This window comes from Triturus cristatus, chromosome 12, assembly GCF_964204655.1.
Source record: "Triturus cristatus chromosome 12, aTriCri1.1, whole genome shotgun sequence".
Taxonomy (NCBI): domain Eukaryota; kingdom Metazoa; phylum Chordata; class Amphibia; order Caudata; family Salamandridae; genus Triturus; species Triturus cristatus.
The window spans coordinates 456,059,466-456,077,784 of record NC_140595.1 but is presented as its reverse complement, the minus strand read 5'-3'; the positions used below and the strand labels follow the sequence as shown (position 1 = coordinate 456,077,784).

General features: G+C 42.8%; 1 protein-coding gene across 1 annotated transcript in view; it reads left to right on the top strand.

The window, feature by feature from the left end:
* The window catches only part of VPS35 (VPS35 retromer complex component), a 364,228-nt gene that overhangs the window by 228,739 nt on the left and 117,170 nt on the right, over positions 1–18,319 (top strand). The window contains exons 11-12 of the mRNA XM_085638094.1: positions 1,118–1,325; positions 6,063–6,218. Coding sequence (XP_085494220.1) covers positions 1,118–1,325; positions 6,063–6,218 — 364 coding nt within the window. The remainder of the gene's footprint in view (positions 1–1,117; positions 1,326–6,062; positions 6,219–18,319) is intronic.

The following is an 18,319-nucleotide window of genomic DNA, read 5'->3' as shown; positions in this document are numbered from 1 at the left end:
GAGAGTTAAGTTGTGCCCACAGAGTCTGCAAGTATAGATTGCAAAGAGAGAACTCAGGGTATTAAGAAAGGAAATATCTCGAGATATTGATTGACAGTACTTTGAGAGGAAAAAATCTGTGTATTTTAAGTTTAATTAGTCGCAAAACGAACAACAGTTCCCGTATATAGATGTACTACCCAATCGTCGGCTTAGAAATTAACTGTTAAGGTTAAGGATTGGAATCAATCCTTGCTATGCCTACGACCGGATAAAGGGGGCTTTGATTGCCTCTGAAGGGAAGTGCACCTGTAATCTAGGCACAAAATGTGATAGTTTACATATATTAATAAGATTGTTTAAAGAGCCTTGCTATTCAAAAAATGTTCTTGCGTCCAATTTTCTTAAAATATGGGATAGAAAATCGTACAGAAGCTGTAAATCTGTTTATTGAAAGGGGTCCCTGGGTAGAGCATGTGACATCGGAATGTTTATACTCACAGTTAAAAAAGTTTTTTAAAGTGTATAGATTTGAACTTTCAGTTGCAAAGAAGGCAAAGAAATTAATGAATTTTGCGTTTTATGGAATTTTATGCAATGTTTTACCCTTTTATATAGATTTTTAAGGGATTGTATTTATGGAAAATTGAGCTGTTTTTATGTGTTTTAAGGACCTAGGGTCTAAATAATTTTTTTTTTTACTTGATTTATTTCTAAATTCTGCATGCGGAAAACAAGTTTCTTTTAATTCAGAATTGTATAAGCTCATTTTCAACCGTTATAAATTGCAGATCCTTGTAACGGTTTTTATCTGATCAACTTGAAGCACTTTGCTGGCTGAAAGTGCCTTCTAATTATGATTTCTAATTTGTGCACTGCAGGAACCCCAGAGTCTGAAAGCTCTATTCAATGAAGAATTGTAGATGTTTTTGCCCCTTGACAATAGCGTAATTTAAAAATGAATGTTCTACATAGCAACAATGGAGACTATCATAGACCATAGATTAGGTGCAAATACCTATACCATTAACATGTACGTTCACAGTGTATACTGGTCTATTTTGATGTAAGCAATAAAAACAGGTTTTATTTTGGCTTTCTAGAGTAATGACTACTCTTGGTATTTTTCCCCTTTTAGTATTGCCACAAGCAGTGCTGTTTCAAAAGAACTCACCAGACTGTTAAAAATCCCAGTTGATACTTACAACAATATCCTGACTGTTCTGAAACTGAAACATTTCCACCCACTCTTCGAATACTTTGACTACGAGTCACGAAAAAGCATGAGTTGCTATGTCCTCAGCAGTGCCCTGGAACATAACACGGAGATTGTCTCTCAGGAACAGGTAAATGTTTACAGAAGTGTAGCATTCTATTTAATTTAATGTATTGTGCTGTGTTGTATGCTGTGATCTGCTGTTTCATTACACAGCTGTTCTTTAATTTTCTCGTCTAGACATGCACAGGATTCTCCAGCGTGCACTACTGAAATAATGTCGGGTTGAGTGTTGCAGAGAATCCATGAACGTGGTCTGATCCTAAAAATTGATAAATGCAAATTGTTAAGACCCAGTGTAGAATGCAGTGTCACTGGCTAAAATGGGGTTTGTCGAAAAACATTATTAGTATCAGAGATTTCCTTCTCCAGTCCCAAAAAACAAGAAGGAATTGTTATCTTTCCTAGGAATGTTTGAAACTTATTCAAGTTCATCAGGAATGAAGTTGAGAAAATAGAACCAATGAGGAGAATGTTTGAGAAAGGAGTTGATTTCCGCAGGGTTGCAATCTGTTATATCAGTATGACGAAGCTAAAGAGTGAACTTTAGTAGGCTACATTGTCACTAAAACCGTGTGAATCCTTGAAAAGCATAGTTACAGTCAAATCGATGCAAGCCAAATTGATTTGAGGGCTGAGCATTTGCTTCAAAACAGGTGAAGGAGTTCCAAATTCAAATATTCTGTAATTTAATTTGAATTGTTAACTTGCATGTGAGCGGTCAATACATTAAGAGTTTCCTGCTGGGAAAAGTGTTTGTTATACATACAGATCATAAGCTGTTGATAAACATTTTGGAACCTGGTAGATTAAAAGGAATTTTTTTCCTAGAATAATCAAACTAACATGCAAATTACAAGAGTATTTATTTAGTTAAGAACACATTTCTCAATGTTGTAACATTTCGCAGATTGTTTGTGACACGCTGTGAAGTGGTAGCAGATGAGTACAATTGGAATGATGAAGATGTTTTGACAGTGGTGTGGCTATCTTATTATGTGAATGCTGAGAGATCGAGGTTAAGAAGAGAACAGATGGAGACATTGGAGAAGTACATAGAAATTTCAAGAATAAAAAAGCATGTTTTGAATCAGAGGCCCACTGTGAGTGTATAAACCTTCTGGAAAGTAAAAGGAGAACTTTCAATTGAGTGTGACATAATTATGAATGATGACATCCTAGTTCTGCCTATTTCATCACTTAGTAAACTAATCAGTCTTGCTCAAAGGATAGTTTGGTATGAACAGTACACAAAAAAGAAGCTGAGAATGTCCTGAGGCTATCGATAGACCGAAATCTTTTTGTCAATAGGTGCGGAATGCGTTGGTGTGAAGATAAAACGACATCTGTTGAATTACCAAGTGGTCCTTGGAAAAAAAATAGCTATTGACTTTATTGAACCAACTAATGGCTTGTCTGTTGGCATGCAATATGTATTATGCCATAGTAATAGTTGATTAATACAGTGGATAGAAATTAAATGTGTATCCAATCCAAATACAAAAGAAGTGAGTTTTTTTAAGCATGCCTTTTCAGGACAATGGTTTCCATGTTAATTAGGTAGCGATGATGGTGTACAGTCTCTCTCCCTAGGAATGACTATATTCCTGGGATTGAATAGTAACGAGCATACAAAAGTGTCTCAAATCATCCTTGATGCAATGGCAAAGTTGAAACACCCAACAGATTAATTAAGGAAACAATCCAGTTAGTACAGGAGGGTTTTATGCCTGCCAAGGCCGCTTTAAGAACCTGTTTATTAGCATATCGAACAACTCCACACAGCGCAACTGGGAAAGCTCCTTTCAAATTACTCAGAGGAAGACTGGCTATCACGAAATTAGAGCCATGCTTGTCATTAGTTTGGGAAAGGCGACAACAGGATTCTGTAACAGGAGAAAATCATGCATTACACAGGCGGGTGGCAGGCAAAAAAGAAAGACCATTATAACATAAGAAATGCTGGGAGGAAACTGATTGTGAAAAAAGGGTGATCAGATTAAAGTCAAATATAATAGCAATGAGAAACGATATAGTGAACCATTTTGAATAGTGGGAGTTAATAAGTCTTCTCTATTGTTAGAGAATGGATAGTGGTCAAAATATGCAAGGCAGTGTTCACCTGGCTTCACAAAGAAAGATCAAGGCCACTAAGAGTTGAACTTCCTGTGAGTCTGCAGTTGTCTTAGCTGGTAACCCCTCTTAATCAAATGAAAAAATAGTGAGTTGAGGGGTGAGGAGAGTGTGAGTAGAAGAGGCAGGTAGAAGAGGCAGTCTTCCATCCAGATATGTGTGGTTACCATCCAGGTTTTACTATTATGTAATTGAGTGAATTCTCTTTTGATAAGAGGGAGATGATGTGTTGTGATCTGCAGGTTCGTTATCCACCCATTCTTACTTCGCTTTAGGTGTGGATGTGTTTCTCCTGCAAATAGGCTGTTGGGTTGAATGGTTCTGCGACTGTTTGGGCCAACTGGCTGTCAGCGCTCAAGAAGTTAACAACAAGTTAAGTTTGCACTGCCCTATCTCTATGTATTGAGTACCATTAGAATATTGTTTTATCTTTACAGTAAGACCTGAAAGCTCATTGGAATTTGAAGTCTGTGTAGACTGATTGAAGCTGCAGTCTTGATACTTTTCACTATTAGCATCAGCACTCTGCATAGAATTAGTTCAAATCTGCAGTGCACACAAATTTTCATTCACAGCCTGCAGTGTTCATGGAGCTGTGTGCTTGCCTTACCCGGTCCATTCCAAAGATTTCATACCTATCTGTACCATTTCTGCTGTGTGGTCTTGTAGGTTAGTAACTAGAGTTATTTTTTCTTTTTTTTACGTTAAGTATGATGGCTATGAGAATTTAATAGAAGTCTGTATTTCTTTAGCATGCATCCACCCTTCCACGTAAGGATTATTGAAAAAACTACTTTTCTTTGCTTTGTACAAATCTACTCATAAGTACCATTTACATTCTTATGATATACACTTTGTTGCTCAGTATTTTGAGACCTCCATCTTTCTTGTTGGATTTAACTGGCTTGTTGAACTGCTAACTAATATTTGTGTCTTAAGTGACCTAATAAGCTAACATTATAGGTCTATTATCTCAGTTCTCTAAGTGAGATCTTCACTCCTGATTAAGACTGTATATCTCCACCCTGTGTGGTATCATGGAGCACTTCAAACAAGAGGCACCTTTTTTAAAAATACCTGACTAAAGGTTCATATTATTCTTATGGTAGAAAATGAAATCTGTCAGAACAACTTGGAGATAGCATTTGAAACTCGTTTAATGTGTTTTGAAAAGGAAGAAGTGAAAGAACTTGAGCAGTTAGGCAACACTGCTTTACAAAGTGAAACACTGCACTGTCACTTTAAGCCATCTTGACTGACCTACAACAGAGGGCATTCCTTTAGAAAGGCAGCTCATTTTTCACTGTGGATGTAGAACCCTCAACTCTGGTATATGCCCTACCAGTGAAAAAAAATACATCTAATATAATGCTGTGTGCATTCTATGTCCTATTGTCAGGCATATGCATGAAGAATGCTTTATTTAAAAATGACCAGAAATAAGAATTTGACAACAAAAAAATTAATGTTCCATATGAGCCTGCTCATAGTCAGCTGCTGCGTCTCAGCCTCAAACTGTGAAGGGGGAACTGATGCTTATACATCAGCACTTTGAGATCACATTTGATCCCCTTTACGTCCCAGGAGGATTCAAGAAAACAGAGCAGAGGAAAGAGCATTGTTTATGCTATTTCTACATTTGAGATCAAAGTTATGAGGTATGAAGATGAAACAGATGACAGGAGATTAAATCCTCAGAGGTGTATCTGTTTAGATTGATGTTGATCATTCAGTTTCACCATGCTCCACTTATAAACAAGCAACATCAGACAGTTGATGTAGAAGCACTTCACACCAAGGGAATTTGTGTCAAGCAGACACAGGTTGTCAAGGAAATCGATTATGAGAAATACGCTATTCAGATCAATTATGCTAAGTTGGACAGCTTCTCCGCACATGCCAGGAGAGAAATGCCATGCATATCTGTTCCCACCCAGGAATCAGGTTCATGAAGATTATCCCCCATGGTTTACATTCTAGAAGACTCCTCGAAAGAAGACTGCTTCTCCTGTGTGCGAGTTAGAGAAGAAGCCACACACCAACTCTGTGTTATAATATTTGCCTGTCATATGTTTCTTTGGGGAATTGACTCCTTTTGCTACACTTAAGAGAATTGAGCTTATAAATTCCCATAACTGTTGACTCGCTCTTGCCGTCGAAATGTGTGCTCAAGCTATTACAGCTTTAACAGTGACACCACAGCAGCATTTTCTCCATGGCCAAGAGGATCTGCATTTCTACGGAAGGCATTTTTATGTGAAGAGTATTATTACTTATTAGTACAGACTTTGGCAGCATACACATACTGAATACTTACTGATATACTGAAGGAGAAATGAAACATAGGCATGCAAACAAATATGTTGTCCATGTAATAGTTTAAATAGTTTTGTAATTCTTTGTGAATGTTGATTCAGCAATTGCAAGCATGATTGTGCAACTGTCACCTTAACACTTTGTTTGTAAATTTGGTCTTTGTTGATGAGCTCACGTTAAGCCTGAAATCTATTTGCTAGTTTAAAACCTTTGGGAACGAAGAAGTGTATTTTAATGATATTAAAACGATGTCTGAATGAAAAGTTTAGATAGGAAGCTAATGCTTAGCTCTGTTATTGTCAAGAAATAGTGCAATTACCAGACTTTTCAGCTGTTTCGCTTTGTTTTTACTGAACAGGTTGATGCCATTATGAACCTGGTATCGACGCTGATCCAGGACCAACCAGACCAGCCTGCCGAGGACCCTGATCCTGAAGACTTTTGTGATGAACAGAGTCTTGTTGGACGGTTCATTCACCTCCTGCACTCAGATGACCCTGATCAGCAGTACTTGGTTAGTTTTTTTGTTTTCGACATTTGAAGTACATGCTCCTAGGATACATGAATACCCAACTGTCACACTCTTTTCACATATGTTATTAAAAAGAACTGTGCCAAAGAACGGCTAAAGTGAAATCTCCGTTATGGGAGAAGGATTTGAGAGCGCATAAATCTCATAAAAAGTTTATAAATAGCTCCATTGTAAACATACTAAGCAAACCTCCCATTTCCATGCCTCTTCAGGTTGATGAATCTTTACCACTGTATTAGAATTAAGCACAACTGTAACGCGTTCCTAAAATAATCATCATCTTACAGCATTTAACGTTCAGTCAATGAGGAGACGTGTGATAAAGTTTTAAAAGTTGTATTTTCTCTTTAAGAGATTAGTCTGTACTTTTTTCTTTTATTCAGATTAGTCAAATAAATCAGTTTACAGAAATATCGAGAACATTTGGTTTGAACAAGCATGCAAAATAACAGCGAGTTTCATAATGGAATTAGTCCCTATCTTAATCTAAAGGACCTAACCTATCCTAGTGAGAACTAAAGAGCTCTGTTTGGAAAAGAGCAAGTAACATTTGGAGCAAAAGACTAATAACTTTGAAAAGATCGAACTCCCCATAAAGAGTAGTTCTGGAAACTCAGCCGAGTTCCGTAACAACTACAGTAGCAACCCTTAAAACAGGTAAAAGGAATTAATCACAGCAATAGCTATGATCAGCATAAAGATAAAAACTCTCCTCACAAAGGGTGAAGAAAATAAATAAATCACCGTTAGCAGTAGCTATGGCAATTCCAGCTAGCACAACAAAGGGCTAAGGGGCATGGCAAGGTAGGGGTGCATGGAAGGCCTTAGCTCGCTAGCCAGACCACATACTATATAGAAAGCACAAAATATGTTTCAAACTATGAATATTGAATCATTTCTAACCTATAGGAAATGGTCTTTCCTCTTCTTTCTCGATTCCCACAGTAAACGTCCTTGCCGACACTTTATTTGAATGTGGCTACAGCTTATTACAAAAAGATACATCTAGGAAGGTTCTCATGAGAACCTTTGCAAGCCTACTCTGTTAGCTATTCAGTGTCTCATTGTGTAACAATGGACTGCTGTATGAAATGAAATATTAATATCTAGCATGTCCCTGTTAGATCATAGAATTTAAACCTACAGTAAGCATTTTTTTCTGTTCATTTACTTGTTCATTATAAGAATTTGGCAGAGGAAACTGCCTAAAATATGATGGTCATATGGTGTGAGGAAGGAAAATAATGCATTTTTCAGCAAACAGCACATTTTCACGAAGATGTCCAGCTCTGCAGTTCAGTAAAAAATGTTAAATTAATATTTATAAAAAGACATTAATTTTATTAAAGGGGTAGGAAAGAATCAAGAAAATATTGAGGACTAGCAGGGAAGGAACGATAGAAAAGGGAGCTTTCTGCAGAAATAAGCAGCATTTTCACTTTTTGTACGTTTAATAAAAGCAAATTTTTTCTAACCACTATTTTGACATACATCTATGTTAACTTTAAAGCACATCTCTACATTGTTATGAGGTAAATTTACATAAAAGTTTTCAACTTCCATAAAGGCTTGCTTAATTTGAGGGGAAAAAATGAAATATGCTAGCAGACAATTAAAAGTACACTGGTCATAAAATGCAAGTGATTTTTGCAGTACCCTCGAAGATATGCCCTTCAACAACTGCCACAATTAAGGGGGTCCATGTGCATTCGTGCAGACATCAAAGTTAAAATTAAAAGCCCTATTTAAAGTGTGAATGCATTTGTGCATCTCACGGCAATGCGCCTTAAGCCAGCCTGCGCAAGATCGTGATGTCAAGGCAGAAAATGCAGGCTATGTACATAAAAGTGATTTCAATAAGGTCATAGCCTGCATTCTTTGACAACATGATAGTACCATAAACTGCATAAGCATCCAGACAGCTTTGACGCACAGTTGAACAGTTTCATGCAGACTTTAGGGAATATTAAGCCGGGCTTGCAACTTCCTTGACATGCATTCAGGGAGTCAGCCCATCCATACCTATATAGTCAAGTATGGCTCTCGTTGAGCTTGGTTTTTAGAAGCCCCTCTCCTACTTTCCAGGCTTCATGAATGTAAGATGAAACAGCCAGGACAATGCATTTGTCATCTGATCTCATGCATAGGGCTTCAGCTTCAATACAGTTCCTGATGTTAAACTTGATAAAAAGTGGCTGTAAATGTTGTTTACAGGTGCTTAACATTTGATCGCATGGCAGGAGGAAATGTGTTAGTGTTTCCCGTCCTCCCAAGGAGCACAAATCATTGGTTGATGACCACTTCTTAGTTACTGAGGCCATTGGCAATGTGCCCTCTCAGGATTGGAGGTGAAGGGATCTCTTTTCTGCTGAGAAGATTTAATCTATAAAATTTGCAGGGCCCCAGTTTTGATTGACAATTAACGTTTTAGCAGGGTGCCTGCTTGAATCAGCTTAACTTGATTACTAAGTTCCCAATAAGCCTGTGTAACCATATCATTGCTAGCTTTCGTAATGGTTTCTGTTTATAGCTATAAATCTTTCAGGCCGATGTTGTGTAGGACTTTTGACAAATGGGAAAACTGTGGTATTGTGAGGTACTCTGATAACGTCATGATAGCATGGATCTGTAAAAGGCAAGCTCCCCCTTGGACCAGATGCTGGGCCAATATTTTATTGGTGCCAGTGCTTTATAGTCCTTAATTTTTCCAATGTTTAGATCTGTTCTCAGGGCATCCATTGGTGTGCCACAGCCCAAGGACAGCAACTGTCGTAGGCAATTATTTTTCTTAATTTGCATCAATGACGTTTTCCTGTACCCCCAGATCTCTGCACCATATGTGCCTGCTGCTATTGCTTTCATTTTGTAAGCCAGCATTGCTGATTTTACTGAGGGGTTTCCACAGGTTTTATCAAATCACAGCTTGCTGGATCAATATGGTGTTACACTTAGATAGCTGTAGGGCCCACAAGAATTGCCATCCAGACGGATTCTCAGATAGTCGTATGAGGGCACACGCTCCAAAGGCTTGTTATAGACACCAAAGGTTGCTTGTAGTTTCATTTTTTGGTTTAAGGATCATGTATTTTGTTTTCACAATGTTGATGGTTAGGCTTCTAGTGGCACAGAAAGACTCAAAACCTCCCAGTAAACGGTGTATAGATATCTCTGTTCTAGCCAACAGTACTGCATTGCTGGCAAACAATATTGGAATAGATTTGTTGCTCATTTTGGGCACATAAAGGTTGAGGTTCATTAGACATTTTACGACATCATTTATATAGCAATTAAAAAGGGTCGGTGCTAAGTAGCCACCTTGTTTGACGCCTTGCTATATTGGAATCTCTGCTGTATATTCACCTCTGGTGCTATACTTCACCCTGGTGGTAGTGCCTAAATGCAGTGCAATTAAAGGTTTCAGGAGCTTTTCCGGGACTCCCATCTCCTTTAGAATTTGGCATAGTGTGGGATGGTCAACACTAATGAAAGCTGTTTGGAGTAAGATGAATACCAGTCATAGTGACACATTTTAAGCCGTGTGTATTTAGAAGCAGATAAAATTTCACCTAAATACTTTGTCCACTGTACTCAGGCCTCTCCTGAAGCCCGCTTGGTACGGGGAAATTAGGCATTTTTCTTCCAGCCACTGGTCCAGATGAGAAAATAACTGCTTCCCAAATATTTTTCCCGCACCATCAAGCAGTGAAATGGGCCAATAGTTTTCCACGAGGTTTCTGGGACCTTTTTTATGTGCAAAAACAACAGTTGATGGACAGAATGCAGAACAATGTCATACATTCACCCCAGTACAGAGATCTGGGCCTAAATCCATTGTTTTCTTGCTCACCATGCCGTTCCAGTTTGAACCCATCCATATGCAAATCAGTCTTGACCCGTGCCTCATGGGAACAGTCCAGCCCGAACTGCCAAGCCAGGTCCTCCCTGGACTGGAAACAAGCATCCTAGGACCGGTTTCGGGGTTTCACCCCTCTTCAGCCAGGATAGCTTGATTCCAGTGGCATGGAGAGCACTGGACCCACGTCTGGGCATACCCTTCCCACTCGGGGTGACAAATGCAAAAACAACAGTTGATGGACAGAATGCAGAACAATGTCATACATTCACCCCAGTACAGAGATCTGGGCCTAAATCAATTGTTTTATTGCTCACCATGCCGTTCCAGTTTGAACCCAGCCATATGCAAATCAGTCTTGACCCTGTGCCTCATGGGGACAGTCCAGCCCGAACTGCCAAGCCAGGTCCTCCTTGGACTGGAAACAAGCATCCTAGGACCGGTTTTAGGGTTTCATGATGGCTCATTTGCCAGAAACCGGTCCCAGGATGCTTGTTTCCGGTCCAGGGAAGACATGGCCTGGCAGTTCGGGCTGGACTGTTCCCATGAGGCACAGGGTCAGACTGATTTGTATATGGCCATGTCTGAACTGGGGTGGCGGAGTGAGCTAAAGAATGATGATGGATTAAACCCAAATCAGTTGACTGGGGGTGAGTGCTTGCAATGTTCAACACTCCGTCCATCATCCCCTTTGGTTTTGCTTTGTTCGCCCTTTTTTATGTAACAGCACGATTATTGATTTTCTCCATGAGGATGGGATTTCATCAAGGGACCAAATTTTGTTAAAGGATTGAGTCAAAATAAGTGATAATAGGCTGAGATGGTTTCGATAGATGTATGATGGAATTTTGTCTGGGCCAGCAGCCTTGTTGTGGTTTTTGGGCTTAAATTACTTGGACAACTTCCTTTTCGCTGAATTCGTCCGAAAGCCCCAGGATTGGATAATGGGGGAGGACGCTAACAGAAGAAGTTAAAAGAACACAAGAGTTTGAGGTGGCTTTTGTAGGTGGTAAGTGGTCCGGAGGATGATGTTCTGGGCTATTGTTTTTGTTCATGTTGGACTCCTGAGCAGCTCTCCTGATGTTTGGATGTGGCATTTCGTTTGAGGTAAGATTACCTCTGGTCCCAGCCTGGTGTAGTATAGCTTTAGAATTCTTTCTACATGAGGCATCTGCCTCAAATCTCTGATGCAGAGTTGTAAATTGGGTCAATCCAGAGTTGTGCGTGAATATTCAAATCAAATTTCAAAGCTTTATTCGACGGCATGTCATAAAAGCAAGTAAACATCCTAACACATACTATAAATACTACAAGATAAAATTCATTATTTTTAAAAACTCATTAAACCATAATGCTGTCGATTACAAGGATTAAAAAGAGATTTCAACAACAATAGATTAAAACAATTCAGAGAAAAAATATAATTTTAAGTATTAATCATACATTATTCGATGTCAAGAATTCATTGGCTAACTTCTGGAGGCTTTAAAGTGCGGGAGCGTATAATCCAAGCCCACCCTAGAAATTTTGCGACAGCAATTGCCATACAAGGTGAGCAGTCTGATTCAAGTATTCTTAAGGCCTCTTTATACCTTCGTGTCCCCAAATTTATACACACTGGTTTTAGCCACTTGCGACGAGGGCTAGTGTACAGGGGACATGCGAACAGCAGATGGGCTATATCCTCAGTCAAATCTTTACAACAGTGACACTTGTTGTCCTGGGGAGATGACCATTTATGGGTGAACGCTTTTACAGGAAGAGTCCCAATTCTGAACTGGAAATACAGTTTTCTATCAGGTACCCTTTCTATAATGTCCCAGTAAGCCTCACAAAATGGTATGGGTTTAATGTCAATAAAACGATCCGTTAGCTTAACATTTGGACCAGAACTATGGGCAGACAACAAAATCATATCCCAGTACATTTTTTTAAAGATTGACTTTGATGGAAAAGTTGAACCATTTGGATCGTCCCATAGGTGGTCTAATTTCAACTTTGTTAACAAACCCCTAATTTCCTTAAGCCATAGAATGGAATGGAAACGGTCTGCCCTGATGATGTCCTTCAGGGCAGTGGCATAGTGGGCTAATTCGGGGGTTATCATAATCCGTCGCCAATAAAGTAGGGGACGTAACCGTGCTAAATCCTCTATTTTTTTCCTGCCCAGGTCATATGCCAACAGAACGGTTGGAGTACTTTGGGGAACCCCGGCTAAACAGCGTAAAAACTTGTTCTCTGCCAATCTTAATTGGTTCAAGTTGGTAAAACCCCAGAGTTCTGAACCGTACAAAGAGGCATTTATGACTTTCATGTTATAGATTTCTAGGGCAGGAGTAATAGGTTTAGTTAAAGAAGATTTATGCTTAAAAGCAATAGCACCCGCCAGCTGATGAAATTTTAAGACAGCCATGTCAATATGACTTTTCCAGCTCATATTGCTCTGGAGAGATATTCCTAGGTACGTAAATGCCTCAACCTGTTCTAATGGGATACCATTAAAATTGATTACACCTCTGAATGTTTTCCGCTGATTCAGGGACATGAACTTGGTTTTGGAGGTGTTTATCTCGAGTCCACGCGTTTGACAGAAGTCTCCAAACGCGTTTATTGCCTTCTGAAGCCCACTCGGTGTCCGGGAAACTATCAGCGTGTCGTCCGCAAACATGAGGACTGGCACGCGGACCCCTGCCAGTACCGGGGCATCCGTGGGGGAGCAGTTAAGGTGATCTACTATACCATTGATGTATAAAGAAAACAACGTGGGTGCCAAAACGCACCCCTGCCGGACACCACGCTCGACAGGGAATGAGTCGGTCACCTCCCCCTGAGTCCCCCACCTGATTCTTGCGTAGTTGTTCTCATGCAAGCGGACAAGTAGCGTTAATAGTTCCGGCGCCATCCCTGCTTCAGACAAAACCCTCCAAAGTTTGGATCGCGGGACTAAATCGAAGGCTGATTTCAGGTCTATAAAGACCGCATAAAGAGTCCCATTGGTCAAAGTCACGTTTCTCCAATAAAGTGCTAAAAAATAAAAAACCTGATCAATAGAGCTGGTACAGGGTCGGAAACCAGCTTGATACGGGGACAAAATGTCATTTTCTTCTACCCAAGATTGCAGTTTATTTTGTACTAATCGACCTAAAAGTTTTTGGGCTGAGTCAATAAGACTGATAGGTCTATAGTTGCTGGGTGAATATTCAGTTCCAGGTTATTTTGAGGACCTTAACAGCCTCGTCTTAACATCACCCAGAATTTCTTGGATTTTCGTGAAGATGTTGCGTCCAGCAAGGCTTGCCAGAGCTTCTGCGAGTGATGCTTCCTGCTGTTAAGGAATAGCTGTTTGTTAGAATCAGACACATGTCTGTTCTTCAGAGCTATAGCCAACGATCTCTAGAGCTTTACACATTACATGTCAATCCAATCAAGGGGGGAGTATTCAGAGAGTGTGTTTTGCTTTATCTCGCCACAGCCTTCTGTACCAGTAGCTCTTTACATTTTTGCTGCAGTTCCCCCTTATTTATAGGTAAAGGTAGGATTGCGGTGTCCGATGTTGTCAATTTAAGACTTGTGATATAGGGCTTGGTATTGTAGTTATCATTGATTTTGAAGGTGTTTTTCCTATTTGGTTTCAGGGCAATGTTAGGGCCACTTGCATGTTGGCTGGAGCTTAGAGCGAGAAAGCTCAGATTTGGAAACTCCAGGACCAGAGCTAGTGGATCATGATCGCTTTTGATTCTGCTGAACACTCTCATATCGACGATAAAATGCCATGCTTCAATGTTTATCTCATTATAATAATAATTCCTATTTGTAAAGCGAGAAAATAACCCCGACCCCCTTTTAAGGGTTTGAGGGCGCTGGGGGCCGTCGGGGAGATTAAGCGATTGCCCAGAGTCACATAATGCTGAGCTGCCGCCAGCACTGGGGATCGAACCATGAACTCTGTGCTCTGTAGTCAGCCGCCCTGGCCGCTGTGCCACAACTCTCCCTAGATATGGTTGATAGCCCTTTCCCTCTGGCCAGCTCTAAAGGTGGAATATGGCAGCTTGTCTGATGGTGTTGGGCTGTTCAGTGAGCGCAAGCCTCCCTCGACTAGAGCTTTGAAGATTAATTCACCCTTCTTTGCGCTCACATAGTGATCTTTAGGTGATAAGGGTATATTCCATATACTATTTTCGTCGGTTATTGACTGATCTAGCATGAAAGTGTGCATTTTTAGGTCTCGCCTGGCGTTAGCAGCGCGCAGCGCCGCTCTGCCCATGCTAGGGCCTTTTGCGATCGATTCAGCCAAAGCTGAACATGCACGCGTACGGATGGACAAACATGGCTGCTCTCGCCATTGACACAAAGCAAAACATGCACGTGTACGTACGGACAGTCCGACGCCATCTTGTTTTGCTTGTGTCAATAGCTTTCACACGTGCGCGCATGGCGTCGTGCTTTTAATTAGTGTGGCCTTAGCGCGATCTCTTTCACGGCCACGCTTGTTCTTCTCTGCTGCTTTCCTTTCTCACTGTTTTTCTGTCTCTCTCTCGCTCTCGCTCTCGCTCTCTCTCTCTCTCTCTCTCTCTCTCGCTCTCTCTCTCTCTCGCTCTCTCTCTCTCTTTCTCGCTCTCTCTCACTCTCTCTCACTCTCTCTCACACTCTCTCTCTTTCTCACTCTCTCTCTCTTTTCTCACTCTCTCTCTCTCTCACTCGCTCTCTCTCACTGTCTCTCGCGCTCTCTCTCCGAGTCTTCGCTTTCCGTGTCTATCTCTGCCTCACCCTTACTCACCGTCGGAGTCTGATGAGGACAAGAAGTCCCGGTCCACAACCGTGTGTTCGGTATACTACTGTGAAGGTATTTGTACCTTCAGGTGTTTTCTTGGATGTGTGTTTAGCGCCTCCGCGTGTGAGGTGCAACTGTAGCTTCTGTGCGCTACGCAAACTCTAAACGGGTGTATTTATCATTAAATTTATTTTAAATGTTGCAGATTATGCTTCGTATGTTCCTGCACGTGTGACTGTGTTTGCCTAGCTCTGTGTTCGTTACACGCTTCTCTCTGCACCTGTGTTACTATGTATGCTTTATTGCAGGCATGACACTACCCTTGTAATTGGGTGTGACTACCTTTGCACTCTTTGTGTGTGTGTGTGTGTGTGTGTGTGTGTGTGCGTGTGTGTGTGCGTGTGTGCGTGCGTGCATATTTATGTGTTCGAGGCATGTGGGCTGCTGAATTCATATCTGTGCATAGATCGCCGCCTAGTGTTGGGTCCGGATGTTTGCACGTTGTTGTCCTGGAAGAGTCTTCGAAGTATCCTTGGATAGGTGACTCCTCCCCTGGACTACAGTGCGCATGGGCATCCTCTCCATCCTCAGATTGTTTTTTTCCGCCATTGGGTTCGGATGTGCTATCTTAGCTCAAGTTAGGAAAATATTTTGTCGAGGCCAAAAGGCCTTTAGTTCGCGTCGGTACTGTTTATCGATCGGTTTTCGATACAACCTTGTTAGTTTACTAACTTTCAGCACCGACTTTTTTCGCATTTACCTGTTCATCGACTACTTCGACGATGGAATCGAGGACGCCATTCAAGAGGTGTCCGGTATGCAATGCGAAGTACCCACACATCGACGTCCATCCGGTGTGCAACAAATGCCTTTCGCCGGACCACGACGAATCGACATGCATGGCCTGCGCCCGGTTCCGTTCAAAAAAGACTCTACGAAATCGACGAGCGGCGAGACTCGAGGCGCAGCACGCGGCACCGGCCCCAGCAGACATCTTCAACGAGGCCGAAGACGTCGAAGAATTGGAAGTCTTACCCTCCAGTCCCGTTTCCGAACACGGATCCGGATCGGACGAAGTCGACGAATCACTCTTCCACAGAGGTGAAGACGACACCGAGGTAGGAGACGACGAGGAGGCCTTAGGGGCCGAAGAGAGTAGCTCCAATGATGAACAAGGCCTACCTGTTCAGACCGAAGAAGGCCCAGTTCCACGGCCTATGGCTCCGGTCGAGGGATCGCCTTCGGGCCTTACCCGAGACCCATCCCGCAGTTCTTCGGCCCCGCCCTCGGGCCCGGCCTCGGACATTCAGCGGCAGCCATTACCGCTTAAACCAGCTGGTTTCCCTTCCATAAAACCGAAACCGAAAGCTGCTCCGGTTCCAACGAAACAGAAACCGAAAGTGACGCTGGTCGGATCGAGGCCTTCGACGCCAGCGCGACGCGTCGACACCGACCGCACCAAGAGAGACTTCGTGCCGAACTTGAAGCGGGCGACGTCTGAGTCGACAAACGGAAAAAGGCCTTCGGCGCCGACAAACCTGCTCGGCTCCCGGCACCGACGCCACTGACACCGAGGGCTGCACCGCCTGCTGCGTCTCGCATCGCTCCCTCGACGACACCAAAGCCTCACGCATCGAAGACGTCGACGGTCATCTCCGCACCTCGACTCGATGAACCATCGGCGCCGAAAAAGTCCACGGCCGCCTCTACGAACCTGGTCGGTGCCAAAGCCTCAAAGGCGCTCCAAGGACGACCTGGTGCGACACAAAGCAGCAAAACCAAGGCTGCCCTCCAGGACCCGTCGGGTTCCGGTCCGATCGAAGCTCCAGCAGCCTCTTCGGTGCCAGCCAACATTACCTTTGGCTTGCCTCCGTCAACAATCCCGAAAATGTTCCAACTCAGGACACGGGTCACCCAGACTACGATTACACCTGCTGAGACATCTCCGTCACGTGTCATCGACGCCAACACTGGCAGGATGATTCTCCACGAGCGAAGGATAACTTCGGAACCACCGTTGGACCCTTTCAGGATCCCACTAAAAAGGAAGCTGCCTGTAGAATCAGAACCTCTCCTTTATGAACCTTTCCACTCATCCTACCAGGATCCACAACTATTCTCCCCCACACGTTCCGACACGGATGCGTTGGAGGACTACATGGATGACCAAGTCCCCTACCATGGAGACACAGACCCTGATGACCAGCAGGACCCTGATCACACTTGGGGCGACCCTGTAGACCCAAGTGCACCTCTCGATGCACAGGACCCACAACTCTATGGGGCAAAAACATCTCCCACAGAGGATACTGCAGCCTTCAACGCTCTTATTGAACGTGCTGCCAATAACCATGGGGTGCAGCTTCACTCTGACACCGTCGAAGATGACTTTCTTATGGACACTTTCGCATCCTCAGAACGGCATGTAAAGACTCTGCCCATGTTGAAAGGAGTCCTCAAACCAGCCAAGGACATTTTCAAGGAAGCCACCAGGGCACGAGTGATAAACCCCAGGATTGATAAGAAATACCGATCAGCACCTGGGGACCCTACTTACATCAGAGGCCAATTACCACTAGACTCCATTGTCGTAGCGAATGCTCGCAAGAGGGCACACTCGCAAACGACAGGTGACGCTCCTCCCCCGGACAAAGAGTCCAAGGTGTTAGAGACCTCTGGCAAGCGAGTTGCCGCCCAAGCTGCCAACATATGGCGCATAGCCAACACTCAAGCGCTCCTTGCTCGCTATGATAGAGCGCATTATGACACACTGGAGCAAATATTCCAACATCTCCCTGACCAGTTCAAGGAAGGCGCAGAAATGCTCATCAGAGAAGGACAGCTACTCACGAATGCTTCCATCAAATGTGCACTAGATGCTGCAGACACGGCTGCCAGGGCCATAAACACAAGCGTCATGCTGCGCCGACATGCCTGGTTACGTATCTCAGGATTCAAGCCTGAGGTACAAAACAATATACTCAACCAGCCTGTCAACCCCGACTATTTATTCGGGCCAGAGGTTGACACCACCCTTGAGAAGATAAAAAAGGACACGGACACTGCAAAGTCCATGGGCGCTCTCCAAACTCAGTCCTTTCGGAGCGGCTCCTTTCGTCGCCCCGGAAACAAGAGAGCAGGTAGAGGACAGGGGTCACAACAAACATATAACAAAGGCATACACAGACCACCTACGATAAAAACACCCGGGGTGGATATCGTGGCTCCAGTACAAAGGGCAGAGGACGCGGCTACGGCAACACCAGGTCCTCCCCCAAGTACAAGCAGTGACGCCCTCTCCCTTCCTCCCGACCACCTAACACCTGTCGGGGGAAGGCTACAAAGGTTCCTGTCCACGTGGAACTCCATCACCACGGACAGGTGGGTCAAAGATATTGTAAAATACGGTTACTGTCTGGAGTTAACCTCCACTCCACCCATAATACCACCAAGAAACCG